At 45.8% G+C, this 14750-nt stretch overlaps 1 protein-coding gene across 7 annotated transcripts in view; it reads right to left on the reverse strand.

The window, feature by feature from the left end:
• Positions 1-4635: 4635 nt before the first annotated feature.
• TRERF1 (transcriptional regulating factor 1) overlaps positions 4636-14750 on the reverse strand; it is a 210790-nt gene continuing 200675 nt past the window's right edge. For 4 of the 7 annotated variants that reach the window (XM_030315515.1, XM_030315519.1, XM_030315517.1 and 1 more), the window contains 3 exons: positions 13275-13478; positions 10231-10478; positions 4636-6914 (listed from right to left, as the gene is read on the reverse strand). In XM_030315515.1, coding sequence (XP_030171375.1) covers positions 6590-6914; positions 10231-10478; positions 13275-13478 — 777 coding nt within the window. In that variant the 3' untranslated portion in view covers positions 4636-6589. The remainder of the gene's footprint in view (positions 6915-10230; positions 10479-13274; positions 13479-14750) is intronic. The other 3 variants (XM_030315520.1, XM_030315518.1, XM_030315516.1) reach the window with 1 other exon arrangement.

A 14750-nucleotide genomic window follows, 5' to 3' on the forward strand; every position in this document is an offset into this window, starting at 1 on the left:
AAGATAGGAAGGAACTGACACCAGTTTTCTGGCCCCTCAGACTGGTCTCTTTTCATCAGAACTCTGTCCATGTGGAGGTGTGGCAGAGATGCAGGTGTTTTTACATCAGACTGTGCAAACACTACACTTCGCTTGTGTGCACCTCCACTGTCCTCAGCTGTGCCCCCACCTTGGCAGGCTGCCCAGTGCCCTTTTCAGAGCTTTTTCTGAATCATGACATTCAAAGTTGTCTCTCTCAGCTGAAGGGGTTCTCCAATAGCTCTCCAGCTCTATTGTTGCTTCTGAAGTTTGCATCAGTCTCTCTCTCTCTCTTTAAATAAATGTTTATTCATTTTTGAGACAGAGTGTGAGCAGGGAAGAGGCAGAGAGAGAGGAAGACTGAGGATCTGAAGCAGGCTCTGCACTGACAGCAGAGAGCCCAACGTGGGACTTGAACTCATGAACCATCAGATCATGACCTGAGCTGAAGCTGGACACTCAACTGACTGAGCTATCGAGGAGCCCCTGCATCACTCTCTCTTATGGCACTTCTGTGACGGATTTTCAGTCTGCCTCCTGCCCCCTTTGAGTAGTCCCAGCTGGGTAAGGGTTCTGCAGCCACAATGATGGTGACATTACAGCCAGGCAATGATTTTCACCTATGTTACTTAATTTGATCCTCACGGGAGGACACGAATTTTATCCTAATTTTATAGGTGATGAAACTGAGGCTCAGAGGTGAAATGACCCACTCAAAGTTGTATGATTAGTTATAGCTGAACCAATAATCCCAATAATCTTCAAAATCCCAGCTCAGTCCCTTTTCTACCCCTGCAGTGGATTGTTGCTGACTCTATGCTGAGGTCAAGTTCTATTGAAGTCTCTGTGGACTTGAGGAATAGAGAACCCCACTGCCCCCACCTCTCAGCAAGAGACAAGGGCTTATTTTTTTAAGTTTATTTATTTTGAGAGAGAGTGAGAGAGTGCAAGTGGGGGTAGGGCAGAGAAAAAGAGAGAGAGAGAGAGAGAGAGAATCCCAAGCAGGCTTCATGCTGCCAGAGCCCAATGCGAGGCTCGAACTCAAAAAACTGTGAGATCGTGACCTGAGCCAAAACCAAGATTTGGGCGTTTAATCGACTGAGCCACCCAGGCGCCTCAAGGGCTTATTTTTATTTTTAAAGACGTGTGGCCTGAACTGCTCCTGGAACTGAAAAAGTGGGTTGAAAGTAACCTTGGGGATTGGATACCAACTCCATTTTTGAGGCCAAATATGGTCTCTCTAATGGTGAGCTTTCCCTGCCTATGAATAGTTTCTGCTCCCCCAGAACTCTGCCTTGCACATGGTCACTGCTCGCTGCCTTTGGCTCACTGTCTCCATTCATACTCTCAAATGTGGGTATTGTGTGCCACCAGTCTATGGGCCTAATAGCATGGGGTCAGGTGCCAACCCAGGCCCGGTTAACTGGGGGCAACGGGGAGGATCATTGTGAGGGGCAAAACCAGGTCTTGGCCAGCAGTGGGGCCGTAGACAGGGTTCTTCGCCCTGGCGTGTAGGCGAGGACAGTGTTCTTAAGCTTGACCTATCCATTATGGGTCTCTTCCCTACTACCTAAACTTTCACACATCTGATCTACTGTAGATGAGTAGGCGGCCAGATGATTCTGGATAGTTGATGCAAGTACACTTTGCTTTATGTCCGGGAAAAATAAAAGCATGTGTGCCATATATTTCTAACTTCTACCATATTTTGATTGCACCAGGCGGTTTGGTTTTAAAAGACATCCCCTGTCCCTGGATTGTGATGGTTTCACAGGTATACACTTATCTCCAAAGATACAACTCATCAAGTCGTAGACGTTAAATACGTATAGCTTTTTATATGCCAATCAGTATCTCAATGAAGTGGCTTTTAAAAAAGCCGATTCCTGCCAAAAATAAAGCCACACAAGCGGAGGAAGTAATGACCTAAAACAGTCCGAAGCAAATATTGGTGTGGTGTGTTAAGAATATGTGTGCTGGAATGCAAAATAAGCACGTATGTCTGCTCTGGCCTTTAGAACTCCAACAGAAACATTGCACACTTACCTTGGGGTATGGTTCACTTAGAAAGACGTTGCTGAATTTTTAACATGCCTTCCTCATTGTGTTTTGCTTGTGTCAACATTAAAACTCATCCTTATTCCTAGAACACCTCAACTGGCTGGCTATGGCTGGGGAAGGTAGACTGGGAATCTGTGAAATTCAGAACTGACTTTAGGTAAACTCAAGAGGCTTTATTTATTCACACACACACACACACACACACACACACGGATAAGCATACCTGGAAGAGTAGAAGAAATTAATTAATTAATTATTAGTAGTAGTAATAATTAGCCAATTTAACAAATAGTTGCTAAGTACCCGATATACTCTGCCTGAAAAGGCAGTAGTGATAAGGGGGTTCAGAATATTAGTAAAACATGACCTTTCCTCTTCCCAACAGTGGAATTAGATCAAGTCCCCGCCCCCGTATGCGTGGGACAGTGTCGTTCGTACACATGGGGCTCACGAGTACTGAATGAATACATATAAACATAGGAAAAAGTCTTCAGGTTGGACGCGTGAACCTCTGGAAGCAGAATTTAAATGACTGGCTTAATGCACACTGCTTCTAGAGGAAGTGCTGTTTTATTCATACAGAACTGTCTAAAACTGATGGCTAAATATTTGAGTAAAAAGCCCCCAAAAGAACCTAGATCAAGGTCCTTGCACAGGCATGCCCCCCCCCTGCCCCTTACAGCAAATTCTGTGGGAAACCCAGAATTTCAGATTTCTCCTAAAGTTTGTGTTTAATCATCAGAAAGTAAACACAGTCTAGACTTTGGAAATCCAGACAAGCGATGCATATACGCTAGGGTGGATGGGACCTCGTGGTGCGTTCACCGTGGGCCGCCCGTGGGTAACGTCGAGCTCCCTAAGCTGCAGTCTTCGAAGTATGGTGTGGAGACCGCCAACCCAAGGGGCTTGTCTGCCCTTCGTAGCAGAAATGTTATGTCCTGGCCTCCAGGATGTGCATAGGGGACACTCTAACGAGCATTAAATCTCATCAGCAGACCTCTAAATCGCTCTTCAGAAACCAACGAACAGGTAAGTTAGCATTTATCCAGCATTGAGAAGTCACTTCAGTGGCTAGAAAGAAGGAATGTTTAAGCCAAATGAAACTCAAAAAGATAACATTTTATTTTCAGAGCAGCTGATGCAATATCGAATCAGGTTTTCACAAATAAATAGGACAGTGTCTGTTTGGTTACATCTCTATTTAATGAAGGCCTATCTATAGGAACTGTAATAAATTTCTGAGAAGGCTAATGACTGGAACCTTTGAAGTAAAATTCTTCTGGCTCTCTTTCGGAAAAAAGGATTGTGGTAACTTAAAAAAATGCTTTTCACTCAGGGGGAAAACCAACCTAGAATGCCTCAGTTTTGTTTTGAAGGAATGCACCTTTTTAGGACAAGTCTATAAAACATCTTTATTTATTTGTTACATATGATGTTTAAATATAACTTTGCTTTCAAGCTTCAAACTTTTTTTTAAACCCCTGGTAAAATAAGACTTTTGGTTCACCTTAACAAAAACTGACCTACGAAGAAACATTTTTAGCAAAATGTATTATAAAATTCACTAGAAAATACTGTCCTCTTTTGGCCAAAATGTTACATAAAATCCTTATTAAAAATACACACATTACAAAAGAACAATTATGAAGATGCTATACATAGTGCTTCTGATATGGACCAAGGGACCTGCATTCCAGGGAAAATACAGTTAAGTACGCTAAATATTATGATGTCAACTTATAATAGTGCAAACCCGAATAAATTACATCCTGAAATGGGAAGGCATGCAAATCATTTGCTGAGAATAGAACATAACGAAGCCAGAACAGGAAGCAATCACTATTTAAAAATGTTTTCGTTTTTATTACATTACTTTTTTTTTTCAAAAATACTTTTCTTTACAATAGAACTCCTAGAAAATATTTACAACCTTCCTCTAATAAAATAGAACAGCAGTTAAATATATTTGAAAATAAGATGGGTTTTTCCATAAAATATATCTGTTAACTTTTTATATACAAGCTTTCTCAAAGAGGTCTAAATTCACTAATGAAAAACCATTTGATAGTAAACAGTAATGGTGTTGAAGACATCAATCTTAAGGAAGAGAAGTTCTTGGGGTGGGGAGGGGTGAGGGAAGCAAAAACACAACACATACATGCAGGCAGAATCATTTCAGAAACAAGTAAGTGCAATATTTTACCATGAAGTCAATTCTTTTAAGTTGATATTGTCAAGAAATACTACTTCAGGAATTTGAACTGTCTCGGGAAGGAGGAGTTCTTTGGTTATTTCGAGTCAAAAATGCTTACGTTATACTGCGTGAAAAATCAAAATTAAGTTGTGCATTACATTTTTGCCTTGGCAACTCGGGTTTATTTTTAATGTTTAAAACGGGAACGGCTGGGCAAGTCTCCAAATGCAGCAAGTACATTTGCTTTATAAACATGTTTCTGGGTGTTTGCTCCTTTGATAGATAAGCCTTCATAGACCCGATAGCAGAACCATTCCAGAATCTCTCAGACACCAGCACGCAGAGGGAAGCAGTCACCGGGACAGACACAGTCAGCTGATGTGACCGCTGGAATGGTTCTGGAACAGTCCTGCCACAAAGTTGATGCACACTGCCTAGGCAGTTCTAACTCAAAACCTATGAGAATAACCTAAAACGGCAGCAAATAAAACCTTTCTTTTTGCCTATAGAAAAGATGAAAAGAAACCTCCAAGACCTCTTTGTCTGAAAACAGAATGATGGAAATGGAAAGAAACCTTTATTATTTCTCTTCTGCCCATGGCTTTCCTGAGATTCAGAGAACATCACCCATAGGTGGGGCCGCTGTGGGCCATGAGTGGGTGCTAAATGCTTCTGCCAGAGTCAAACTTAAAAGACACTCAGGACCTGTCCTCTGGTTTCTGCTGATATTCTCTCTAATGTCAAGCTATTAATTAGTGGGCCAGCCAAGTTGCCTGGGGGGATGGGCCACACCTACCCAGGCTGGGGAACCAGACTCCCCGGGGTGGGGCGGGGCCTCAAAGCCCTTGCTTCCCGAAGCAGAAGCAGCCGGGCAGCTTTAAAGCTCAAGGGGGAGCTGCCAGGGGCCGTCCTCTCTGCCCCGGCTGACTGACTCGGACTCTGGAGACGCGTGCTCATTTGCCCTAACAGGGGGATGGGGCAGTCTGACTCAGTTCAAAAGCCTGAGCTAAATGCCATTTTTGAAGGATTACAGGCTTATTACCTTCAAGTACAAACAGCAACCCTGCTACAACAGACAGGAGGAAGCAGAGCACAGTGATGTAGCTTGGAGAATTCTAGAAGTGCTTTGGTAAATGACTTGAATGAATACATTCCTTGTTTGAATGCAAACATTGGAGCTAAAGTGGTATCTGAAACCATTTCTGTTGGCCTTGAATGCTACTGCACTTTTATTTGCTATCCAATGTGTTGGGAAACAGTCTGGCAAAGGCGAATTAACAGCAAAACCCCAGTGAATGAGGTTTCATGGTACTTCCAAGTGGCACAAAGTAATTTCAGAACTCCACAAAACCATTCACAGTGTTGCCAAAAAGAGCAGGGGCTCCTCTAGTCTAGTTTTTGGGCCGAAGAATGCTTCTGCGCTTTCCTGAATGGGTGCCCCTCAACCACCCTCCCTAAAGAGCCCCGGCAACTTAATAGTGGGGGTTATTTACCTCTGGCCGGCGTGGGCTCATGCCGATACACGGCTCTGCCAATCCACGAATCAGAGCCACTGGTCCCCCGGGAACACGGAAGAGGGTGCACTTCCTCTCTGAACCAGGTCCTCAGGAAAGCACTGCCGGGGAGTGAAAGCCTGAAATTATACAGTACTTTTGGAAACAGGCTAACGGTGACAGGCGAGGCAGGGAGAAGACTTATTTTCACATTCGGTCAACTTTTCAAACGGTGCGTGTGCTAGAGGAAAGCCGTGTTAACACGAGGGCTTGCTTCGCTCCCTGGAAAAGTTGCCCCCTTAGCACAGAATCTCCTGGCAAAGACTCCGAGTTCACTGCAAACTACACAATGAGGTCAGAACAGAACAAAAATAACTCTCAGTGGGAAAGGATGGCCCAAGGCCCCCACTCGAAGAAGGTAAGCCTGCTTCACCCACACGTACACGTACACACGCTCACGGCAAGCTTTGGGATAAAAGGCAACAAGGATGGTTGACATCTGAAAGCCAAAGAACATGAAGGTCAGGTTTATTCCCTGCCAGGAATGAGCTCGTGGGAATGTAGCCCAGATGAGAAACACCTCTTAAATAGAGTTGTGCCAATTATTTATTCCCTCCAACCTCCCACAAAAAACTTTTTTTTTTTTAAATAAAAGGAAAAGAAACTGAAAAAAAAAATTCTTCTAAACCTGAATGAAACGACCACTTTTTTTTTTTAAACAGGTAGTTTAAAATGGTTACAAAATGAGCAGGGAGTCCAGGTTTCCTGATTAACGAAGACGGAGGTCGTGGGTGTTCGCGGTCTCCGCATGACAAGCGGGGCTTTATAGTTCTGCATCACCCTGAAGCAAAACCGAATCTTGGTCGTCCAAGAGGAGATCCGTGTCCACGACCTCGGCCTCTTCCATGACGCCTCCCAACTGCTGGACAACGTCGCCATCGAGGATGTCCACATCCTTGATGGGTTTGATCAGGCTCAGCTGGTCCAGGGGCAGCAGCCCCGGGGCCCCCGCGGGCCCCGTAGTCCTCTCGATCGTGGCCGCCATTTCAGCAGCAAAAGCTGCTTTCTGAGCCTTTTGCCTCTGCTGTTCCTCCTGCTGCCTGTGCGTTTTCATGTGCGCATTTCGGCTTTTGATCTTGAAGAAGACTCTGAGAATGAAGAAAAAAGAAGCACTGTGAAATTCAGGAGATCTGAGTTCTTGGAAATCTGGGCGTCCTACAGGGAACAGGGGCCGTGTGGCCTAACGTCTGGTTTGGGTGGCTTTGACAGAGTCCCTGGTCACCTAGGACCTCCTGCCCCTGTGACCTGTTGCCTCTCCTCTCCTAGCATTACAAGGGAAAGGGGATGGGGACAGGAACACACGCACAGGGTGTCAGGCTTCCTCTCTGTGGCAATGGAGAATGGATTCTCAAAGGCCTTCCTGTCCCTCTGTGGTCTGCAGCTCATGCCCTTTCTCGTCCTTTAGCTTACCCCTCTCTCTCAGCACAACCCAAGAATCCCCCACTCATGCTGCCGAGCTCTGATGGTACCCGTAACAAAACCCATCCATCACCTGCCTGTGGTTTCTGTCTTCCGCAGTCAAAATTCTTGAAGGCTCTGCCTGACCCTTCTCACTTTGGTATATCACACCCTTGGTAAATTCCTCTCTTTTCCACCCTCTCCAACTGGACGCCTGTCCCCTCCCCTGCAGCCCAAACCCTCTTCTCAAGGTCACCAGTAACTCTGTGGCCAAATCCAATGCCGCCAGCCCCGTTCTGTCTTTACTATACTTGACTTCTGAGCTGCACCCACCACTTCTTTTCACCTAAGACCCCTTCTTATTGGCGATCGTATTACCATAATTTCCTACTTTTAGGTTTAGAATGAAAGAATGGTTTTCAGCTGCAGGTGATTTTGCCTCCCCAGAGACAACTGGCGAGATATTTTTGACCGTCACAACTTGAGGGGGGCATGGTATTTTTCCAACCTAGTGGGGAAGAGCCCAGGGATGTGGCTACATACCCTATAATGCAGAGGGTGGCCCGTCTTCCCCAAACAAGGACTTATCAGACCCAAATGTCACTGCTGAGGTTGAGAAACTCTGGGATAAGGGGCCCGCGAACTATGGCCAGTGGACAAAATTCAGCCCACTGAATTTTCATAAATAAAGTTTTCCTGGAACACAGCTAAGTCTATTTGTTTATGTATTGTCTATGGCCACAATGGCAGAGCTGAGTAGTTGGGACACAGACAGTATGGCCTGCAAAGCCTAAAATATTTCTATCTGAACCTTTTTCCGAAACAGTTTGCCCAGATGTGAGACTGCCTGTTTCTAGAGATGGGGTGATACAAATATCTGGCATTCATTCCTGAGCCCATAAAGGGAAAACAAAACAAAATAAAACAAAAAACAACTCTGATTCCTAAGACAAGCAGAGCTGATGAATCACAATTGCACATATTGAAACTGTTTAATGTGATGAACATGATTTCAGCCGCTAAAACAGGCATTCTGCAAACATTTGCCTATTATTTCTACTCCGGAAAACCACAGAAAATATCTTCATTTTAACTGGAGTTATGGTATTAAAAGGTCACAAGCAACATAAAAACAAGACAAGAAAAACACTTAATGGATGTCACTGAAAGACAGCCAGAAAGCTCGAAATGCTACTTTTTGTTTGTTAAAATGTTCTTTGTCTCCACCTGGTGGAGTAAGGAGTCATGGCCTGCTGGTAGCCCTGTGAGTGGAGGTGTTGGCTCCTCTCTGGGGACAGGTGGGACGGTTCATTACTTCAAGTCACTGAGCCTCATGATCAATCTGGGGGCTCATTTTTCCATGGTAAGACGAAGGGGATATCTTGTCCTGGTTCTGAAGGGTATCGGAACACAGAGGGGAGCTATACCTAAAAAGCCATCTCCCCGATCTCTGTGCTTCATAGAGGGAAAATTGCTGCTAAGTTCCAGCTCCCTGCGGCGAGAGCCACCAAAAGGAGTTAGGTTCTCTCAGAGGCTGAGAGTGCCGGCCCCAGGTCAGCCTGCGTGGCTCAAATCCAAACTCGGATGGGCGCCGTGACAAAGACTTTATTTACCCTTTCTGTGCCTCATTTTCTCTGCTTGGAAAAAAGAAGCTACTCAAAGTGCCTACCATATTTCGCTGAAGGTTAAATTAATCAATACACGTAAATACCCTTTAAAACAGTGCCAGGCAAATTGGCCCTGATAAATGGCAGGTACTAGTAAGTTGCCTAAAATATCCTAATAAGGATGCATATTATAAGCAGAGGAACCACTTGGCCTCATTCGCACAACTAGGGATGCTAAAGGAAGTCAGTCCTGACAACCAAAGTCAGACAGACTCACTGAGAAGCAGAGTGAAATTCTACACAGGAGGCTGGGGGAGGGAACCCTGTACATCTTACCATCAGTGATATTTTCGACCTAAAATAAACAAACCAGTAGGATGGAGCAGTGGTCAGGAGCTGAGATGGGTTCAAATCTCAGCTCTGCTCTTATTGGGGATGTGACCTGGGGCAGGTGATTTTACCTAACATTCAATCTTTGTTTGTATCACAAGGATAAAAGCAGTATTGGCATTTCTGTGCTCAGTAAATGTTGGCTATTATTACTACCTACTGTCAGTTTTTTTCTCTTAGTTGTTTTATATTATACTTAAAAGGGCAGGGATGACAGATAGGCTTCATCTCCTGGGTCACCCCGATCAACTGATTGTGCCTGCTTGAAGCATTCCGATGGCAAAGCTTTTTTTTTTTTTTTTTTAATTTTTTTTTTCAACGTTTATTTATTTTTGGGACAGAGAGAGACAGAGCATGAACGGGCGAGGGGCAGAGACAGAGGGAGACACAGAATTGGAAACAGGCTCCAGGCTCTGAGCCATCAGCCCAGAGCCCGACGCGGGGCTCGAACTCACGGACCGCGAGATCGTGACCTGGCTGAAGTCGGACGCTTAACTGACTGTGCCACCCAGGCGCCCCACGATGGCAAAGCTTTAAGATGATAGAGAGGAGTGTAGCAATCGGTTAGTGATGTCTGCCCCGGGCACAGGAATGAACCGTAGGGATAGGAGAGTTCCTGTTAGGTGTTTGGGGCCATTGTCAAATCGCTCAGCAGGAATGCAAAGAGAGCGACGCGAGTGGATGTGGCTTGGGTGTGAAGGGATGAAGTGGGAATCCGAGTCCCATCCACCATTTCCGAAAAAGAGTCAAGTTTTGTCACTAGAGGTTTGCTCTGAAGATGTCTGTCCTTATTAGGGCTTTTAGGGTATCAGAATGACCATATTCTGAATCAGAGACGAGGTCCACCCACCCTGAGGCACCATGCAGACCCCAAGATGATAGGAGGGAGTTTTTGGAAACTCCGGGTTCTTTTACTCGCTCAAGAAACCTCAGACCATCTTGGCCTGGCCTCCACGGAGCAATTGTTCATCCTGGACTTAGATTCGGTCCCTGGTCCCCTTTCACCTACTTGCCACACTCCTTGCAGGGGAAGATAGTCGTGGGGTCTGTCTCGCCACTGGTGGTGCTGTGAGAGGGTGAGCTCTTCACTGAGCAGTATCCACTCTGAGCGCTGCCAGGCTTCTGCTTTCCAGAGGGGATGGCACCCCGAGCTTTGGTCACCTGGTTGGTGCCACCGTGGATACGGGCGTGGCCGTTCAGTGCCTGTCGGGAGCTGAACACCTGGGGAAGAAAGGGAGTGACATGACATCTACAGTCCTGAAAAGGAAATTAGGGTTATTAGTTACTCAGTGGTAAAACACATGATATTTGAAACAGTGTCTAATGACGGGGCGCAGGGGTTTTACGTAAGCAAACTTTGGGTGTATGCGCTAAAAGCCGAGGTCAGATACTACAACCACAAACACTGAGCCCATAAAAAAAAACAAAAAACAACAACAAAAAAAAAAACAAAAAAAAACAACCCAACACACACACATTGTTGTTACAACCCGAGGACGAGATGCACAGTATGAAGGACAGAGAAACTGTCCAGGAGGCAGGGGACTGGGGGGCCAGACCCAGCACCTTTGAGAGGGAGGGCCATTGGGCCACTTCCCCTCTGTACGCCTTACTTTTTTTCCATCTCTAAGATGAGGGAGTTGACCAGCTTCCAGGTGTTTTTACCCTCTCCCTTTTCTTTTCTTTTTTTTCCCCCTTACTTAAAAAAAAAAAAAAAAGACAAATCGGGTCTTGCTCAAAAGCTCTCAGTTAAAAGCAGAGATGCTCTGGCTGAAATAGAGACAGCACCCCGGAAGTGAGTGCATTTGCTCAGCTCTATCTCCCCGCCCAGGAAGTCCTAGAGCCCCAAGAAACACAGTTGGAAAGACTGATTCGTTGACCTGATAAATCCCGTATATTACGTTCAAGCCTCCATCAGTGGCCAACTGTTGAAGCAATGTTGAAGACTCCCAAATTTTACTGCAGGATGACAGCTGAAGCTTGTCATAAAGCAGGCTCTCCCTACCTCAGCACTCCCGATACTTGGGGCTGGATACTTTTTGTTGGAGGGGGGCTGTGTGGAGTAGGATGTTTAACAGCATCCCTGGCCTCTACCCAGGAGAAGCCACCAGCACCTCTCCAGTTGTGACGTTAACTGTCCCCACACCATTGCCAAATGTTGAGGAGCAAAATCATTCCCAGCTGAGCACCACTGCTGGCAAGGGATGCAATCCACCTCCTTGAGTTCTAAGAGCCCCGACTTCCAGCTTGTGAAACACATCAGTACCCACTGCTTTGCAGGTGGTTCGCTCTGTGTTAAGTTCATGAGCTCTGTTTATGGTCTGACAGGGAGAAAAAAAAAAAATCTATGGCTGATTTAGCAACCAAAACCTTCAGGGTTAGGCAAGGAATAAAACCAATATGCTTTTTCTCTGTGAGTTTTAAAAATCATTAAAATATATCCAGCTTGCTGAGCATTTCTGATTGGAAACAAGCGAAAGAGGACTCCCCACTCAGTGAAGAATTTGCTGTACACAAAACTATGAATTGAGGCAACAGTCAATTTCTAAACAAATTCACCCAGAAATACTGTCATTTAAAGTCACATCTTAATCATCCCTGCACGGAAGCGCTCTATACAAAATGGAAATAATGGAGTGACTCTTCCAGGTCATTAAACATCAAAGACAGAAACAAGCTAGCAATTTCTCATGTTTTCTTCAAAGCTGATGCAAAACGCAGATCCCTTTTTTCTTACTTTTTCATTTTTTTTCATCAAATGTAAATCAAGTGAACTTCTGCGTTAGTATCTAAATATTATAAGGCCTATTGCCTTCTCCACCTACGTGACAGACTCATCAAGCAGCATTCAATACACTCTGGAAGACACCATTGTCCTGTATAATGCACAAGCAAAGATCAACCCAAGTAACTTGGGAAAAACAGGACTTCTTTTTTTTTTTTTTTTTTTAAATATTTTTTTCAACGTTTATTTATTTTTGGGACAGAGAGAGACAGAGCATGACGGGGGAGGGGCAGAGAGAGAGGGAGACACAGAATCGGAAACAGGCTCCAGGCTCTGAGCCATCAGCCCAGAGCCCGACGCGGGGCTCGAACTCACGGACCGCGAGATCGTGACCTGGCTGAAGTCGGACGTTTAACCGACTGCGCCACCCAGGCGCCCCAAAACAGGACTTCTTGTAAAGGAGCAACATTCTCGTCTTTTGTAACACCTAGAATTTGCCTGTACAGGTGTGCCGGGCTTTAAGAAATCCGATTCAGGAAAAGTTCAACAATACGGACTCGAGGGGGATCAACGAGGGACTGAAAGTCTAAAGTTAACAACTTAAAAAAAATACGTCCTTTAAAATATACTGGGAGCCTTAGAACAGACCAGCACGGACTCTCTAAGGCCTGCCATAGGGCTAAGAATGATGAAACAAATTTGTTTTATTTTAGCTAAATGTTATTTCCCATGTACTTGAAAAGCACTAGGTTAAAAAATTATACAGACTCCCTTTCAGCCTGTTTCCATGATAAATTTGCTTAGTAAGATTTTTTTGTTCTCCCCAAAAAGTACCCAGGTAAACTTTAGCCAAATCTTTGTAACACTTCTCTCAAATTTCAAATCGATGACATTTGAATGAGTAACACTTTATGTGATAGGAAATGCGAAGCCTTCTCAGTGGGCTCCCCACTCGGGACATTTAAAATGCATGCTTACAGGGCCCGGAGGGGTGGAGAGGCACCAAGAAACATGGGGCATAAGTTTTGGAGGCCAAGGCTCACTGCGAAGCCATGTGCAGCAGCATTTAAGAGCTCTGGATCACACGCTTCCTGAGAGCAGGGATCTTCTCTGTGTCCCCTGAGCACACAGCATAGCAGTGTGTGCGAGCTGAGTAAGTAAATGAAAACAAAGCAAGAAAATCCCGGCGACACGGAATCCCCTCTGTGAAGCTTTCGTTGCGGAAAGTGCACCCTTTCTAAAATGCGTGGTCCTTAAAGCCAGGCACAGCCCACTGCCCTCTGAGTCGCAGGTTCCCCGGGGAGGACAGAGGATGCAGAGATACTTACGGCCCCGCAGTTGGGCATCTCACAGATGAAGGAGCCAGAGGGCTGGCCGAGGGCCTGCAGGGGTGGCCCCTCCGCGGGAGCCAGCACGGGACCTGGGGGGGGCTCGGGAGACTTGGGCACTTCACTCTCCTCTTCTCTCGTGGATTTCCTATCTTCTTCTGGGTCCTCCTCCTCTTCCTCTAACTCCTCTTCTTCTTCACTCGTCTGGTGTTAAGGCAATAAAAGCAAAAGGGGGGACAGCCCCAAATAGCATTTTTAGTGATGAACAGAGTCACCAGCCAGGAGAGGAGAAAGGTGCTGGACGTGAGGTGGGGGTGGGGGGTGGGGTGGGGGTTCTGTCTAAGGAACGGCCCACGGAGTCCTCTGGGGAGTGCTATGGTGGTCTCTACCAGAGCTTGGGGCTCTGAGTTCGAAAGAGTCCCCCTGCCTCACTTTGGATCCTTTCACCACTTCTACAAAATATGCTAAAGCAGGGAGGAGAGATTTCTGTGTGTAGACTTTCTCCCCCTTGTTCAAGACCAGCAGACCTTGAAAAGGATTAAAACTCGCTTGTGAGCCACTCTGTCTCCCCGGAGCAGTGAGCAGGGTTTTCAAGCAGTAATGATACTATGGAAACCCCTCTGGAGAGGGACTAAAGACCTACGTAATGACTTGTCTACAGGCCTTATGACACGCTTCCACACGAGATGCCCCAGATGTCTGCTCTGACCCGTGGCCTGTGGAAAGCATGTGACCCACAGTGCTCTGATGCACCCCTGTTTGCTCTTGTCAGAAAATAGAATGGAAGAGTGAAGTGCAATGACTTTGAGGAGAGAAAGGGGAAAGGGATATCCCCCTGGACCCCTCCCTTATTTATTTATTTTTTGGTCTGTCATCACATGCTTGGAGAAATGCCTTCCGCAGGCATTCTATGAAAAAGACCAAGAAAAATATTTTCTGTGACTAAATATCCTTGTGGCTACTGTGTCCCCTCCCCTTCCTTCAGAATAGCAGCAGGTGGAGAACAAAGAAGGTCCCGCCTTCCCAAGGGTTACCAAGACAGGAAGTCACTGGAGCAGTCTGGTGTCGTACTATGGGTGGATTGGGACGGAAGGCAGGGACGGAGGAGGCCCTCATTCTACTTCTTGTTTAACCACATTACTCTGGGCTCTCTGTTCTCATGGAAAGATGTGGGCTCCTCTAGGCCGAGAGAGGACCGAGGACCAGGGAAAGGGCTAGAACCCAGTTCTAGGTTACATCCACCTCATTTCAGCTTCTATTTCACAGCCCTTCACAGTTTACAAAGCATTTTTGTATTTGCTGGATCACTGAACGACATGGAAGCACCCTCATTTACAGACGAGGAAACAAATGGCATGTCCTGCTTGCCCTTGACCCTGGCAGTTCATTTGTGTCTACCAGGCTCTGTTTAAAGCACGACTCGGGCTCCAGTTTGGTTGATCCCAGACAGTGATGTAACTCTGGGTCAGCCTATGA

Source organism: Lynx canadensis, chromosome B2 (assembly GCF_007474595.2).
Source record: "Lynx canadensis isolate LIC74 chromosome B2, mLynCan4.pri.v2, whole genome shotgun sequence".
Classification (NCBI taxonomy): domain Eukaryota; kingdom Metazoa; phylum Chordata; class Mammalia; order Carnivora; family Felidae; genus Lynx; species Lynx canadensis.